The following is a 14,978-nucleotide window of genomic DNA, read 5'->3' as shown; positions in this document are numbered from 1 at the left end:
AGGGATGCTCCTCCTTCTAACTTCCTCTTTTACTCTGGCAGTCGAGCGATAGACACCATGAAGGCGTCTGGCGCAGTACGTACAAACATTTATTTACCCTTTTAAACCGTTCCAAGACCACCTATCTGGACCGATTCAACGATCTAACATAATATTGCGTTTATCCATGTGTCAGTGTAGCGTTTTAGAGTACACTACACCGTGGAATTATTGAAGCATCGAGCCGATGGGTTAGCGGCTAGCAGCTAGCTTTACAACATGGCGTCCGTCAGTGCGGTGGAGAGAGCCATGTGGACCACGGCGTCTCTACATGTACAGACATACATACGGTCTTACAGTGTGACTTATTAGGACACGTTGGTAATCAGAAAAGTCATGTAAATGACAATATATATCCACGGTAATTGCTGCCAACATGGTTGAAATTTCTGTTGCCATGATTTGATTTGAGTTAAGTCATTCGGTATGGAAGCATGTTGCACAGCGAAAAAAGCCTGTAGATTGGCTGTTATCAGTTATTTGCTGTTACAAGTATTTGTAGTGGTCAAACTAGCAATATGTTCAGAAGCATGCTAATAGTTTTGGAGAAAAAAAATTATACTTCTGTTTAAAAGCAAAGTTAAAGTCTCAGTCTGACTTCACCTGATTGGCAGTATGTAGAACAGCAGGAACAATATTACTAAAACATCATAACAGTGCTGTTAACACTGGCTAACAGTGCTATATCTATAGCTGGTGATATTCTATACATTGCCATTCGTGACATTACATACGCGATGCATTATTGTGGAGGGATTCATCTCGACAGAATTCTAATTGGTGGAGTTCCATGTGTACTCGGCTACTCGCCCACTGATTAATTGCATTGCTGCGAATCACGGTCAGCATTTGTCATCTAGTAGAATATCCATTTGAGTTGTATTTTGGTAACATAAATGCATTTATGCAAACAACAGGCTGTCTAGGCTAAGTGAAGGCCTCTTTCAGTGAGCATATAGTATGGGGCACACTAATTGACAGGTGTGAACAATTGTCACCATAAACCGCAATGCATCTTACAAATGGTAAATTTACACAGGACTTAACTGTGTTTATCCGCTTATAAATCTTCTAGTCAGTGTATCAGTTTTATTGTAAGTTACTTGTTAATAATTTTGCTTGCTTTTGTCGATCATGATGTTTCTGGTCATCCTGGATTGGAACGCACTGGCTGTCTTTAAAAATGCTACTGCTATATAAAGATGACTTGACTAGTTACAGATATCAGTAGATTTAGGTTGTACAATGCACCCAAAACCCAAAGATTATGTCAAAACGAATGGCACGATCTTGCCTGGTGTGCTGAGATGAAACTATGAACCTTGTCGCCTTTCTCTGATGCTGCAGTGCCGTTGAAAGTGAATTCAAGGTCCAACATGTTAACACCTCCTTGGATATTATTGGGTCGACGTGTAAATGATGTGATTTCTGACATAACCTCCTGTTTGTGTTCATTTACAGCTTAAGGAATATAAAGTCATTGGGCGCCTCCTGCCCTCTGCCAAGAACCCCGCTCCTCCTCTGTACCGCATGAGGATCTTTGCCCCCAACCATGTGGTGGCGAAGTCCCGCTTCTGGTACTTTGTCTCCCAGCTGAGGAAGATGAAGAAGGCCAACGGAGAGACGGTCTACTGTGGCCTGGTAATTATGCTTTGATGAGCCATCACTTGGCACCCAATTATATAGCTTTGTGGTTTAGATGAATCGGTCCAATTTAAAATATTGCTAATAAAGATGACTTGACTAGTTGCAGATAAGAGTAGATTTAGGTTGCATGATGCACCCAAAACCCAAAGATTATGCCAAAATGAATGGCATGATCTTGCCTGGTGTGCTGAGATGAAACTATGAACCTTGTCGCCTTTCCCGGATGCTGCAGTGCCGTTGAAAGTGAATTCAAGGTCCAACATGTTAACGCCTCATTGGATATTATTAGATTGACGCATTGCTACATTGCAGTATTGATACTTTTACTTGAGTAAAAAAGTTGAGTACTTTTTCCACCACTGGTCTTGCATAGATGTGTTTTAGCAGTGATTCAGTCACCTTTTGGACTAATACGTGACCATCATCCATTCCACTCATCAGGTGCACGAGAAGACTCCCCTCAAGGTGAAGAACTTTGGCATCTGGCTGCGTTACGACTCTCGTAGCGGCACCCACAACATGTACAGAGAGTACAGGGACATGACCACCTCTGGGGCTGTCACAATGTGCTGTAAGTATACTTACTGTGTAGCTATAGTCTGATTACAGTAATGTAGCCGTTGGTCACTCTGACTACTCCGTCCATGTTGGGCGCAGTCTCACATTTGGTACTAAATGCTTCCATTGAGTGGCAAAGACGTTGTGAGCAGTGTTAAGCTAGACAGGATTCTTTCTAAAAGCAAAAATGCATCAATGTTAAGTTACTTTTTCTTTCTCACATTGGTAAACTCATCAACTTGCAGGAATTAGTTGATTGGGTTTCTAAAGTTCAACAGTCTGTGTTGGTGGGGCTCTTGAATGGCTAACTAAACGATTGCATCAGAAGTGATTTTGTATCAGATATAAAAGGCTTTCAGTGCTAAGATCAAGATGTTTGTGTCCGGTGCCTATTCTTTCTTTTACCCAAGATCAACCTACAGCTATTTGTGCGTAAGGGGGACCAAAAAAGCAAATATTTCCAAAATTCTCTTCCCTTAGTAGCAAAATGGGAAAAAAGCGTTTCCATTTAGACAAATTCCAATATATGACCGTCACATTTTCTTAAACACAGTAATTGTTTACCAACACAACTGTCTGCATTTCATCATTATGTTCAAGGGAAAAACAAACCTAATGACAAAACTGCACGTGTGTGTGTGGGGGATCATGTCTGGGCATGCCACAAAGCTGACATTCGGCCTGACGGCACTGTCGCAAAAAAAACACTTTGCAATAACATCTCAAACTTCTGTTTGTTTTAAACTCTGCATTAGAAGTTAACACTTCTTCCAAGAAGAGACCCTCTCTGTTCTTTGTGTTTGTGAACAAGCTCATGCCACATCCAGACAACACACTTAACATCAATGCAGTAGACTGATGTGATCACTAATTATTCTGACTGTCGCTCGCTGAAATGCATGATCTACAAGCTCACAGTGCATTGTGATGCTTGTTGATTGATTAGTTTCAGTAAAACAATATAATCTATATATCTGGACTTTCACACCACTTAAGTGGTGCAGCTTGCTTATAAAATGTTTCGGATTGAGACATTTGGAGTGAAAATTAAGCTTTAAAAAAAAAAACAGTGGCCAATAAATCTGAGTATTCCTAGTGAAATTTGTGTTAAACTCTTAGGGTCGTCAATGGCACACGCAACCCAAAGGTCATTACTGTGCTGTGTAATGCTCTTGCCGTGTGTGCATAAATGAAAACTGTACCCTGTCGCCTTTCATCAGCTCACGTGCTAATGGAAGTGAATTCAGGGTTCAACACGCATTACTTTTGATTGGCACTCAATAATGGTGCCAGCCCTACTTTGCTTTACAAATTCTTCCTGACATCTTAACATACCACTGTGTGATGTTGACCGGTGTTTCTCAAACTGTAATTTCACAGACCCAATTGTACTAATTGTGATTGCAATCTCAGAGTTGAAGACCTGTAAGGGTCCATTTGGAACCCTCAACAAAAACTTAGGGTCCCTGGATCCCACTTTGTGAACCACGGATGTAGACCTGAACTTGTAGCTTAAAGTGGTCAGTTGGCTGTACAGTCATACTTTAGTTGGTACTCTGTCACCTTAACTCAGGACATATTGCTTATACTTTGTTTTGTTTCTTTTTAGATCGGGATATGGGAGCCCGCCATCGTGCCCGTGCTCACTCTATCCAGATCATGAAGGTGCAGGTCATTGCTGCCAACAAGTGCCGCAGACCTGCCATCAAGCAGTTCCACGTAAGTGCACGCTCATTATCTGTACACTTATTGAAGAATATTGTTTGTGTATTTTATGTGGACATTGATGTCTGTTAAGTATAAAGAGCTCAATATACTTTCTTGTGCTTGGTGGCGCACGCTGAAAATGGCAACTGTTGACCTTGTAGATGATCTGCTTTGTTTTGTGTGCGACACCAACGTGCATTTAAGTATATAATCCTTAACAGTTCCTGATGTACCGCATCAGTGGCATTCTCACTTACTTTAGAACTCCGCGGGTCTCTCTCTGGACTGACTCTGTATTGGTCAGGTTCGGTTAAAACCCCGCTAGAGAAAAAAGCCAGATTCCTCTTCCAGATTTCTTGTTTTTCCATCTTCAAACCTGGCGGTCATGAACCTGGCAACATACAAATAGTTAAAATATCTGTGATGATCTTGGCTTTTGCTGTGCCTATGGTGGCGTTTGATGGTTTAAGTTGCTACTGTACTGACTCTTTTCTCCTTGTTGACTGTTCTGTCTGCAGGACTCCAAGATCAAGTTCCCTCTGCCCCACAGGGTCCTTCGTCGCCAGCACAAACCCCGCTTCACCACCAAGAGACCAAACACCTTCTTCTAAAGGAATTTGTGTATGTTCTAGTGTTCTGAGTCGAAAGTTTCATATTGTGCGGCAAAATAAAACGTTGTGGAAAAGGAACTATTGTCTCATTTGGGTTTGTTAAGTGTCTTAAATGCATAGAGATATAATGGATATGTTTGCGATGGACAATTTGGAAAAAATGGAAGTCTGCATTTCCCATGATGTTTCCCACAGCGGCATTAAATGTGGATAGATTTGCATTTTCTTTATTTAATGTTAGAAAGTCAGTATGGGTTTGGTGTGACTAGGACATTCACCATGGAACTGCACCGACTGCTGACCAGAGTAGCCTGTAGAGATTTACGATTCCAAGTTGAGAAATGTATAGATTTATTGTCCTTGTGGGAAATCTATTAGATCAGTGGTTGTAAAGCAAGTTTATCCCTGGGCCAATTTTTTCTAAGCCACTAAGAACATTTTCAGCAACATTTTGTATACAAAAAATAGCTGTAAATAATAGCTTTGAACTGCGTGTATACCCAAATACAAGTATAGAAATGATTTTGTAAATCTTGCACTTGGAGAAGTTGAGGACATTTACTTCATAACGTTTAAAAGTAACATTTTATCTTAATACTACTGCTTGCTCATAGAACAGGAGCTCATGGTCTCCTTGGTACAAAGAGTGTATTAAGGCATGTGAAACACCTGCCTGTCATTCACTCTCAATATGGATATAAAAGTATAAAGCATTCATGGACTGTATAGCCTAAGGGACTGTTGGACAGTATATGATTTATAAAATGTGCCATGCTAGACATAACAGGTGGGCCACAAGTCACCTGTTGTCTACCATTCTCTTTAATTGAATACTAAACAGTTTGCAAATAGTACAGCGGTACGATTACACAATGATGCTTAAAGGATGACACAAAATGCTCTAAGGGCTTTAGATGAGCAATGTACTCACAAATCCCCCCACATAAGTATTTTGCACACATGCATTGATCCAGGTGGAGTAACAGGTTAAAATCCCCAGACTAAACACGTTGACAGATTGTTTGTTATAACCATATCTTTTAAACCAATAACTTTTACGTTGTCTTGATTTTATATTCATGCTAAATTATACTCTTAAGTCAAAGAAATACGATTGGAGATCAGCATGTTAGAGGCAGTCAGTCCTATGTGACATGAGAAACTCACCTGCGATTTCATTTGGATTTTGCTCAAAATGTACCTCACCACTAGATGTCAGTATTGACCCACGACAGCTTGAACAAGATGCTTTCTTCCAAGTGCAGTATGCAGAATTGTGGAGCTGAACCCAGTTGAACCTCACGATGGCAGCATTCTGTAAGGCAGAGGGGTCTTCAGCCTTCTTCAGTCCAAGGACCCCCTAGCTGAGAGAGAGATGAAGCAGGGACCCCAACTACCTATTGTATAAAACTGTTGCAGATGACACTTTTTCATAGATTTCATAGATAGCTTCATAGACTTGTTTGACAGCACTGTCATCAGTGTATGTTGGATTCATGTTATTCATGTGTATTTTCAGACATTTAACCACTTAAACCGTCAATGCTTGGTAAACTTGACTTTTCACTGTGCCTTTTTCCCCCCTCAAACCTCTTTGCCGAAAATAGCCGATATACAAGCTCTCAACGCCTCGCAGTGTGAGCTTGTAGATCTGCTATTTTTGATGTAAACGTCCATAGACATTCTACCCATACCCCTTTGTTTACAAACTTCAAACATTCTGATAGTCTTCATGTCACTCTACTCTACAAATCCTTTCGCCAAAAATTGCCATATACAAGCTTACAATGTGCAAAGTTGCCACATGTTGTGAGCTTGTAGATCTGTTATTTTTGCAGATTGTTCAGGGTTCAAGTGGTTGATGATGGTGATAAATATTGTTAGTGGTTGACATTAACTTGATGCTCTCTGCAAATCTATATCATTGTAATTAATGTAACTGACATGACATTTATTTGTAGTTACCCTCTATATTCCACAGTTTTGCTCCATCTACACTAGCTGTATGTGGTTTAAATTAATTGACTACTGGTACTGTAATTGATGAGTGACTGATATAGGCCTACAGACGAACCGAAGTAGGCTAATCAAAGTTTCCATTATAGCCTATATATTCTGCATAGATACAAAAGAAAAACATTGGGCTTGTGATTGCAGGAACACTGGTTCATATCCCTGTGGGGGTGAAAAGTGAATGAGAAGAAGCATGCCAAAATGACCCACAAGGTGCCCTTGAGCAAAGCAAATATATATTCCCCAACTGCTACAGCTAGAAGAGTATAGTACACACAGTAAAATCCTCAGTGTGAATGTATCTATTTGTAACTCAGAGAATGTATAAATGTAACCCTTGTAGATCCATTTGGTTCCATTTATACACTTTCAAAGTTAAATATGGCGGGCAGCCCAGCCCCTACATGTGAATGTGTACGACAGCGAGACAGAGCTATAAATATACATATTAAACATACAGTATAATATACGGTGAATGAATTGGACTCAGGCCAAGAGGGGCAACGTGAGTTGATGTTCTACTCTTTATGTCATACTGATTCAGGCCTCTCTTAACACAGCCATGGTTCAGGCGCTCGTTAAGGCTCGTTAAGGCTCTAAGTTGGCCTCATTATTAGGGACCATGCTGGGTGTGGGAGTGGTACCAGTGAAGTTACAAGCGTTGGTGGTAGTGGTGGTACTGGTGCTGCATACAATCTGAAGTCCTCAGTGTTCATCTAATTGTGAGAGTGTAAAAATGGAGTCTGAGAGCATACAAACGGAACCACAGGGTCCCCTGTGGTTCCGTTTGTACGCTCTCAGAGTTACGCGAACACTCAGGACTTTAGTGAATAGTGGGTGGCTAGAGACAGAAGCTCACTAAATGTTGGAAAAATATATTTGGCTGTACTTAAAAAAAGGGGAAAAAAGAAATCATAATTAAACACAAAAATCTTTAATGGACTTCAAACATGAAAATGTCCCATAATAAGCTGACCTCACTGAACATGACTTCAACTTAACGCAGCAAAAATGGGTCTCCGAGCGACAATTGTGGCAGCGTGAGCAGCCAGGGGTGAGATGGTCAATCAAATTCTAATATACAGCCCACATGTTTATGGACTGGATCGAACGATTACTCCTCGCGCTGCTGCAACATTTTCCATTATTTGTGAGCGAGTATTTAAAACGCACTTCTGACAGGAAAAGGGTTATAGCTTCAGAGAGAGATTCCGTACAAAGGAGTTCAGTGTATATTACGGGGTTTCTTTTTATTAGTGGAATTAAAACATTGTTTGGAATAAATTTAAATGTTCTCGAGTTTTCGGTCTCTCTTACCATGGTTCACAGAAAGTTGTGCTTCCCCGTGGAACTCATTGTGAAGCTGGGAACCGAGAGAGCCGAGAGGTCATTAAATATAATTGGCTATGCTTTCAAATAGTCTAAAATGGTTAAAATAGACCCTCTCTGCACATGAATTGTGGGGATGCTGATGGCTCTCATGCTGAAAGCCGGCCAAAAATGCGTTGGCCTTTAGTGTTTAGCATGTTTAAAGTATTTGAGGAAGTCAAATACAATCAATTTCATGGTGGATACAACGGTAATCGCCTCCAAGGCTTAAAGAGTAAAGATATCACAGTTTCGGGAGGTCACGTTTGTTGTTGTGTTTCCTGGTGACGGGTTTCAAAACCAACTAAAGAACCACAACTATGATCTCTTAATGGAAAGCTTAACCTGACTGAGACGTCATTGAGAGAAATGGACACTAGCAAATCCATGGACTAGCTGGGAAATTCTGAGCACGGAAACAGATTTTGTATCAGTCTCTAGCACCTAGCGTTGATGTTCCTGGCCTTAATAAGCACACAGACCCTAGCGTCCATATTCTGGGGCAAACATTCTGCAAAAATAGCAGATCTACAAGCTGACAACGCGACACGTCAGCTTGTAGATTGGACCAAGGACCTAGGTGAACTAAGTAACAAAAGTTACCCCTCACGCTAATATACTTAATTGACCAGAGTCACCCAGGCCAGGGCTCTATACTAGGCCTATTTTAGCTTTACACTAAATATGTTTGCTGAAAATAGCCAATCTACACGCTCACAAAGCGTTGCGTTGCGACGCGTGCACCCTAAGGTTGCCGGCAAGAACGGCCAGCAGAGGTCAACAACGCGGTGTTGATCTACATTCTGCTAACCCTGGGGTTTTCCTGCCAAGCCTCGGCGGCGGCGACCGACTAAAGGGGTATCCGCTGACGACCCCAGGGGCTACGGCCAGCCGCCGCTTCCCGCCGTCAAGAATGACTGGTGGTACACCACCTCCATTAACGACTTGAACAGCCACCCCCCTCTGCCACCAGGCTTCGCCAGCACCATGCCATCCAGAGGAGGTCGTCAAGCTATCCTGTTATATAGTACAACGAAGAGTGATCTCCAGGCGTCTACAGTGTCCAAGTCCACATGGTTGGTGGCTCAATATAATGGCTGGTCAGACATTGAGACGGCTGCTCATATGGCACTGGCGTTGGAGGGGCGAGTACTACAGTTATTGATGGACCTCCAGCCAGAGGAACCTGATGAGCTGCACTTCTCTCACGGCCACTTTGGAGCAACGTTTTTGGGCCACCCATGCTCCAGGATGCATTTGCCGGGACTGTTTGGAAATGGGTGTGACTGCTGCACCAACCAGAAAGGTCCTACCAGGCGTGAACACAATCCCTGGTGACAACAGCGCCAGAACCGGGCCTGGGAGCACTGACACGCAGGAGAAGTCTTTGCCTCGGGGGCATGGGTGTAAGCGTTCGACCCATCCGAGAAGGAGAGAGTCGGGTGAAGATGGAGAGGCGGGGGTCAACACTTATTTTTGTCGTCAAAGCATCAGAATACTCTCTCCTTCTAGGGAAAACCGGGTGGCTGTAAATCGAGGTGAAATTTCTACTTATACACACACTGAGGCGGGGGTTAGGCGTGTCAGAGCAAGCGGGGGTGAAGCCCACACACTTGGAGCTCCATTTATACATTTTGTGTGTGTGGGATCATACCTTCTCATACTGCAACTTCATATCCAATCAATCAGGTTATGTGAGGTTATGGTGTCAGCAGGTTATGGTTGAACTGTTGATAGCTGAGCTAGCATTTGCTCGTTTCTCTTTTCTCCAGACCGAACAAAGTCTTTTTGTGTGTGTGTGTGTGTGTGTGTGTGTGTGTGTGTGTGTGTGTGTGTGTGTGTGTGTGTGTGTGTGTGTGTGTGTGTGTGTGTGTGTGTGTGTGTGTGTGTGTGCGTGTGTGCGTGTGTGTGTGTGTGTGTGTGAAACTTACTCTATTTTTCGGTATTTAAGGAAACCGAGGGGAAATCCTGACCTACACTTGGAGTGGTCACAAAGCCCTTATTATTATTTTTTTAAAGTCAGATTGCTGATTACGGAGCCACAGTGGCGCGTTCCAGTTGCCCTGCAGGGAGATATGCTATTCCAGGAAATCTTTGGACACTGCTCTGCTGAAATCAGATGAGCTTCTTGTCAGCTCCAAACCACTACAGACAATCAGAGCAGGTTAGGCCATGTTATTTTGTCATCTTTGATTTTCTGTCATGATAAGGTGAGGTTACAGACTGGAGAAATCAAAGTGATTGATTAGAGAACACAACATCCAAAATAGAACTAGTTTGAGCATCATATCTCCCACTGTATTAGCTTCAATGTTACGGAATATGAACTTGTTGAAAGACTGAGTGTCACCCCCTGAAAATAACTGATTTCCAGCTGGATATCACCTCCTGACAGACACTGTAAGCCAGGTCATAGGGTCCTATGACCAAGGCCCCAGTCCTCTCATCCTGCCCCTAGACGGCCTTTTGGGGGGGCAAGAAGAATATTAAAGTCTCCCTTGTGTGCAACGATTAGCCTAGCCCCCTCCTCCACATCTGCAAACACATCCAAATCAATCCCACCGCCACCGCTGTGCCATGCCTCTCTACCTGCCAGTCCAGCTCAGAAGGCCTGACACTAAGAGCCTTTATGCCCTGTGGGTCTTGTGGCTTGAGGCTTCGTCACTTGGTACCCATGGAGAGTTGTTGGACGGCTAGAGCCTGAGGGCATCCACAAAGCCTCCCTGCCACCCCAAGCCAATGGCCCAGGCCACAGAACAGTAAACCTGGCACAGGCTGAGACCAGACTGTGGTCAGACCTAACCCCTCCTGCCCTCGTTGGCCAAATTAGGACTCCCTTCTACTGAGTGGAACAGTGTCCCTCGACAGTTGGTTAAGAACCCAGAAGAGGGCAGTGCGATGTACTGACACTGGATCATGGGCATAAGGACATCTGTAGTTTCTATTATTTTTTTCCCTTTTATTTTTTAACAGTTTTGTTTATTCAAGATTTCATACATTTAAGGTACATACAATTGTTCAACGCCCACATAGGACAAAAGAAAAAGACCATAATCACATAAATAATTAGGACATCGGACAGACTTAACCACATTGTGAGCTTGTAGATCGGCTACTTTTGACTAAACATAAAAAGATGGAATATGGAGTTACAAGGTTTCTGCCCAACGGCAACGAGATGTATTATTGCCCAAAATGCACTTCTCTGTCCAGAGTTATTTTAATTTTAATTTTTACAACATGCATAAGCATTCACTGTCAGTTAAATTTCCCAGTTTCCCCAGTTTCTTTAGCTAAGTAATGTGCACATTACCCAAGCACTTCTGCATTTCTCATTTAGGGCTGTTTATTTGCTTTGGATGTTGAGTATCACTTAGATCATTGATCATGACATATATCGAGAAGAGATAGGCTGGCCACATGGCGTTGATAGTCCTCTGTGTGTGTTGTCTGTATGTGGCGTTTGCATGTGTTAAAGGGGAATTTCCACCGCAAAGCAACATTCAAATCATTTACCAGATCAAGGCATACTGATTAAGTATCCCTATGTGGTTGACCAAAGCCATCTCTGCGCAGAAGTAGCAGCAACTTGAGTAGATAATTGGTAGAATTGAGTATTTTGAAGGAACTGTTTTACCAATTTAGATGCCTACAAATCAAACAACAAAACCAGCTGGTTTTTGTGTTGGATTATTGACTTTTGATGCCAGTGCTTAGTTTTTTGTCTCCGCCAGGCCGATCGGCTCTACTACTGAAAAGCATGTGTAGTTCTGTCCGTGGGGTGAATCGGTGGAATGGTTTGCCTGAGAATGTCAAATGCCATAGTAAAAGTAAAATGCAATTTCAAAAAAGAAGTTCAAGCCGATGATTCTGGACAAATACCGAAGTGAGTGATTGATGGGCAAAACTCGTTAATTGATGGTGTTGATTGATAGATTAATGCTCTATTTACTTTGTTTATTTGGTTACTTTGTTTATTTGTCTTGTTTACGTTCATTTATGTTCTTCACAACAGCTTTTTGTTAAATAGTAACATTTTTTTTTTTTTTTATCTAATCTAATCGCAATTTGACACATTGTGAACTTATATCTGCGCTTTTATATCTGTTATTGGTCAATAGTTTTTTGGCTGGGTTTAAACTGTTCCTCATTTTAGTGGGAACCCCGTGGAATCCCCTCAAGGACTCCTGGGGTCCGCGGACCCCACTTTGAGAACCAGTGTGTTATACATTTAATATATTCAATGAATCACACGTAACAAACCAGTAAGCACAATAATAGAACTATAACATGAGTGAGTCCCCGAGGTATGCCGGAAATCCTTCCTCAGCCGTTCCACCTTCCCCAGTAACCCACTCACCTCAACACAAAGCTCCAAGATGCTGAGGCTGAGGTCTCTCTCACTTCCCCAGGGCCCAGATAAAGAGGCTCTGATGCCCGCCAGTATTGGTGTCGTCCGGTGAGGTCTCTCCCTCTCCACCTGGTTTTTCTTAGATGGGTCTTACGCCTACGCACATGCCCCTGAGGCAAAGACCTACCTGGCGCATTGGTACTCACAGGCACTGTTGTTGGGGGGGCGTGTTCATAGCCTGGCATTGCCAGACTGATCACGTGGGATTCACTCACAAGTAAAAGTATCGATACTGCAATGTAGAAATACTCTGTTACGTAAAAAGTAAAAGTCCAGAATTCAAAATTTACTCGAGTAAAAGTACAAAAGTATGGGTATCAAAATGTACTTAAAGTACCAAAAGTAAAAGTACTCATTGTGCAGAATGTCCCATTTCAAGTTTTCAAATGTATAAAAATCGTTTGAAAATAGCAGATCTACAAGCTCACAATGCATCGTCACGACGCATTGTGAGCTTGTAGATCGGCTATTTTCAAAAGGCCGAAATGTATGTAGGGCTGAAGTGGTTAATGCATGTTTTGTAATAATAATCTGAATCTACAAAGTAACTAGTAAGTAAAGTTTTCAAATAAATGTAGTGGAGTAAAAGCACAATATTTGGGTCCGAGATGTAGTGGAGTAGAAGTAAAAGTATTGGAAATTGGAAATACTCAAGTAAAGTGCAAATACCTCAAAATTGTACTTAAGTACAGTACTTAAGTAAATGTACTTAGTTACTTTCCACCACTGCTGGCAAGCATTTGTGATGCGATGCATTATGAGGGTGGCGTCTAGATCGCTGCCCTCCGCTCGCTGCAGTGCGCATACATGGGTGGTGTGCCTCCTTCCCCTCCTAGGCGTACCTTGGGTTGGCTCCCACAGGGGCAGTGGGCTCGCCATCAGTTCCAGATGCCTGACACAGTGCCCAGCCAGCCTCATCCCTCTCCCCCGGACCTTGTCCGAGACCAGCGGGAGGCCGCTGTAGGAGGTCCACGTTTCTTACAGGTCCTCCCGTGTTAGCCTGGCATGGCCAGACTAGAATCTCTGTGTGGAACCTGTATTTCCGAGGGGCAAACAAAAAAGATGCCTCTGGTGATAAACCGCCCCATATTTGCATACTGGGCCCTGATTGGTCCCTCACAACTTCGGAGGGAGAAAAATCCGATCTCTATTCAGAGGGGCCAGACCTAATCTGCTTTGCATTGGCAGATTCGTCTGGAACCAGGCTACTCCCGTGTGACCAAAGTTTAGCATTTGTGGCAGTCCCTATATGGGCTGAAATTAAATCACTTTTGGCGCTGCCTTGAGACATGCGATTCAAATTTGGGGTTGATTGGAAATTTCGTGAGACATCACTTGTTGTAGCTGACATGTTGTGACCAGTCGTATAAAGCGATCATGAACATATTAGAAGTGTAGCATTTACACAAGTCTACATACTACACAGATCCGTGGCTCTCATGTCTGTAGCAATGACATGCGATCTGCTTTTCTTCCTTCCAACCGGCGAGGTTTCTGTTTGTCATCAATTACTGGCTGGTCGTTCTTTCACATCATATAAGACACTGAGTTGGAGTGCAAGATGCCAGATAGGACCTTGACTTCCTCAATCTGAAACAGACAAAAAAAACGGCATTTCTTTCACTGTCATGGAGGCTAAATTCCACTGACAATGTATGTAAAACCGAACACGCAGGGACCGGGGGAATTTATCTGGTGTTTATAGGCACCAGTTTAAGTTATAAAATTGCTAACCTATTGGGACGAAGAGCATGCTCTCAAGACCACCTCATCACACTAAATATCCTCTGTGGCTCTCGGCACCGTGCTCACTGCTTTCAGCAACAAATCCAGCATGGAGCCACTGCTTCTGCAAAGCACTAGATTTCTTTTACTTTTTTTTTTTTTTTAAACTAAACAGGCTAAAATAAAGGAAGCATTTATTCAGCGATCACTTCTCTCTCCTCAGCCATTCCACCCCCCCCACTCTTTCCTTGTCTGTGGCAATGGAACAGTCACTATATTTTCGCCAAAGCTTGGCGCAGGGATGCAGCCAGCCAGGCTCCCTGGACTCCACCAAGGACTTTGGCCTCAGCCAGCCTCCACTGACTGCACCTTGAGTATCCCGTGCAGAGAACCCAGGCCAGAACAGCTCTGCTGACGTTTTCTTAATGGTAAGCCTGATTTACTGTAGGGCAGTGATTCTTAACATTTTATATTTTTAGGACCCCCAATTTCATTTAAAAAAACAAAATTATCTCTGGGACCCTAATCTGCACTATTAATTTAACTCTGAGAGTGTACAAATGGAACCTTGGTTCTATTTGTACACTCCCAGAGTTACAGACTATCTACAGACCAGTTTCTAACTATCAGTCACTTAGCTGGGGAAGACCCTCAAGGACCCTGGGGGTCCCCAGACCCCGCATTGAGAACCAGTGCCGTAGGGTACGGTCACACACACGTGCAAATGTAGGGGAATGGGCATCACCTGCCGAGGCTAAAACTGCATCAGAGTTTACCAAAGCTGAACTCTGTGTGAGGCAGGAGATGCAAATTGCCTTGCACTGCCCCATTTGCTCACAGAATCAAACTGAGCAGGAGGAGGCAAATGTTTACGTACACTTCGTTGAATGTCGAACGAC

General features: G+C 42.9%; 1 protein-coding gene across 1 annotated transcript; it reads left to right on the top strand.

The window, feature by feature from the left end:
- Positions 1–11: 11 nt before the first annotated feature.
- rpl18a (ribosomal protein L18a) lies at positions 12–4,640 on the top strand. Its single transcript, XM_080421516.1, has 5 exons — positions 12–75; positions 1,501–1,680; positions 2,128–2,257; positions 3,854–3,963; positions 4,470–4,640. Exons 1-5 carry the CDS (start codon positions 58–60, stop codon positions 4,560–4,562), a joined length of 531 nt encoding a protein of 176 aa, XP_080277642.1. The 5' UTR covers positions 12–57; the 3' UTR covers positions 4,563–4,640.
- The last annotated feature ends 10,338 nt before the right edge of the window (positions 4,641–14,978 follow it).

The sequence above is a fragment of the Gymnoscopelus braueri genome (assembly GCF_963280865.1).
Source record: "Gymnoscopelus braueri genome assembly, chromosome: 23".
Taxonomy (NCBI): Eukaryota; Metazoa; Chordata; class Actinopteri; order Myctophiformes; family Myctophidae; genus Gymnoscopelus; species Gymnoscopelus braueri.
Note: the sequence above shows the minus strand (reverse complement) of the source record. Positions and strands in the feature narration are given on the sequence as shown.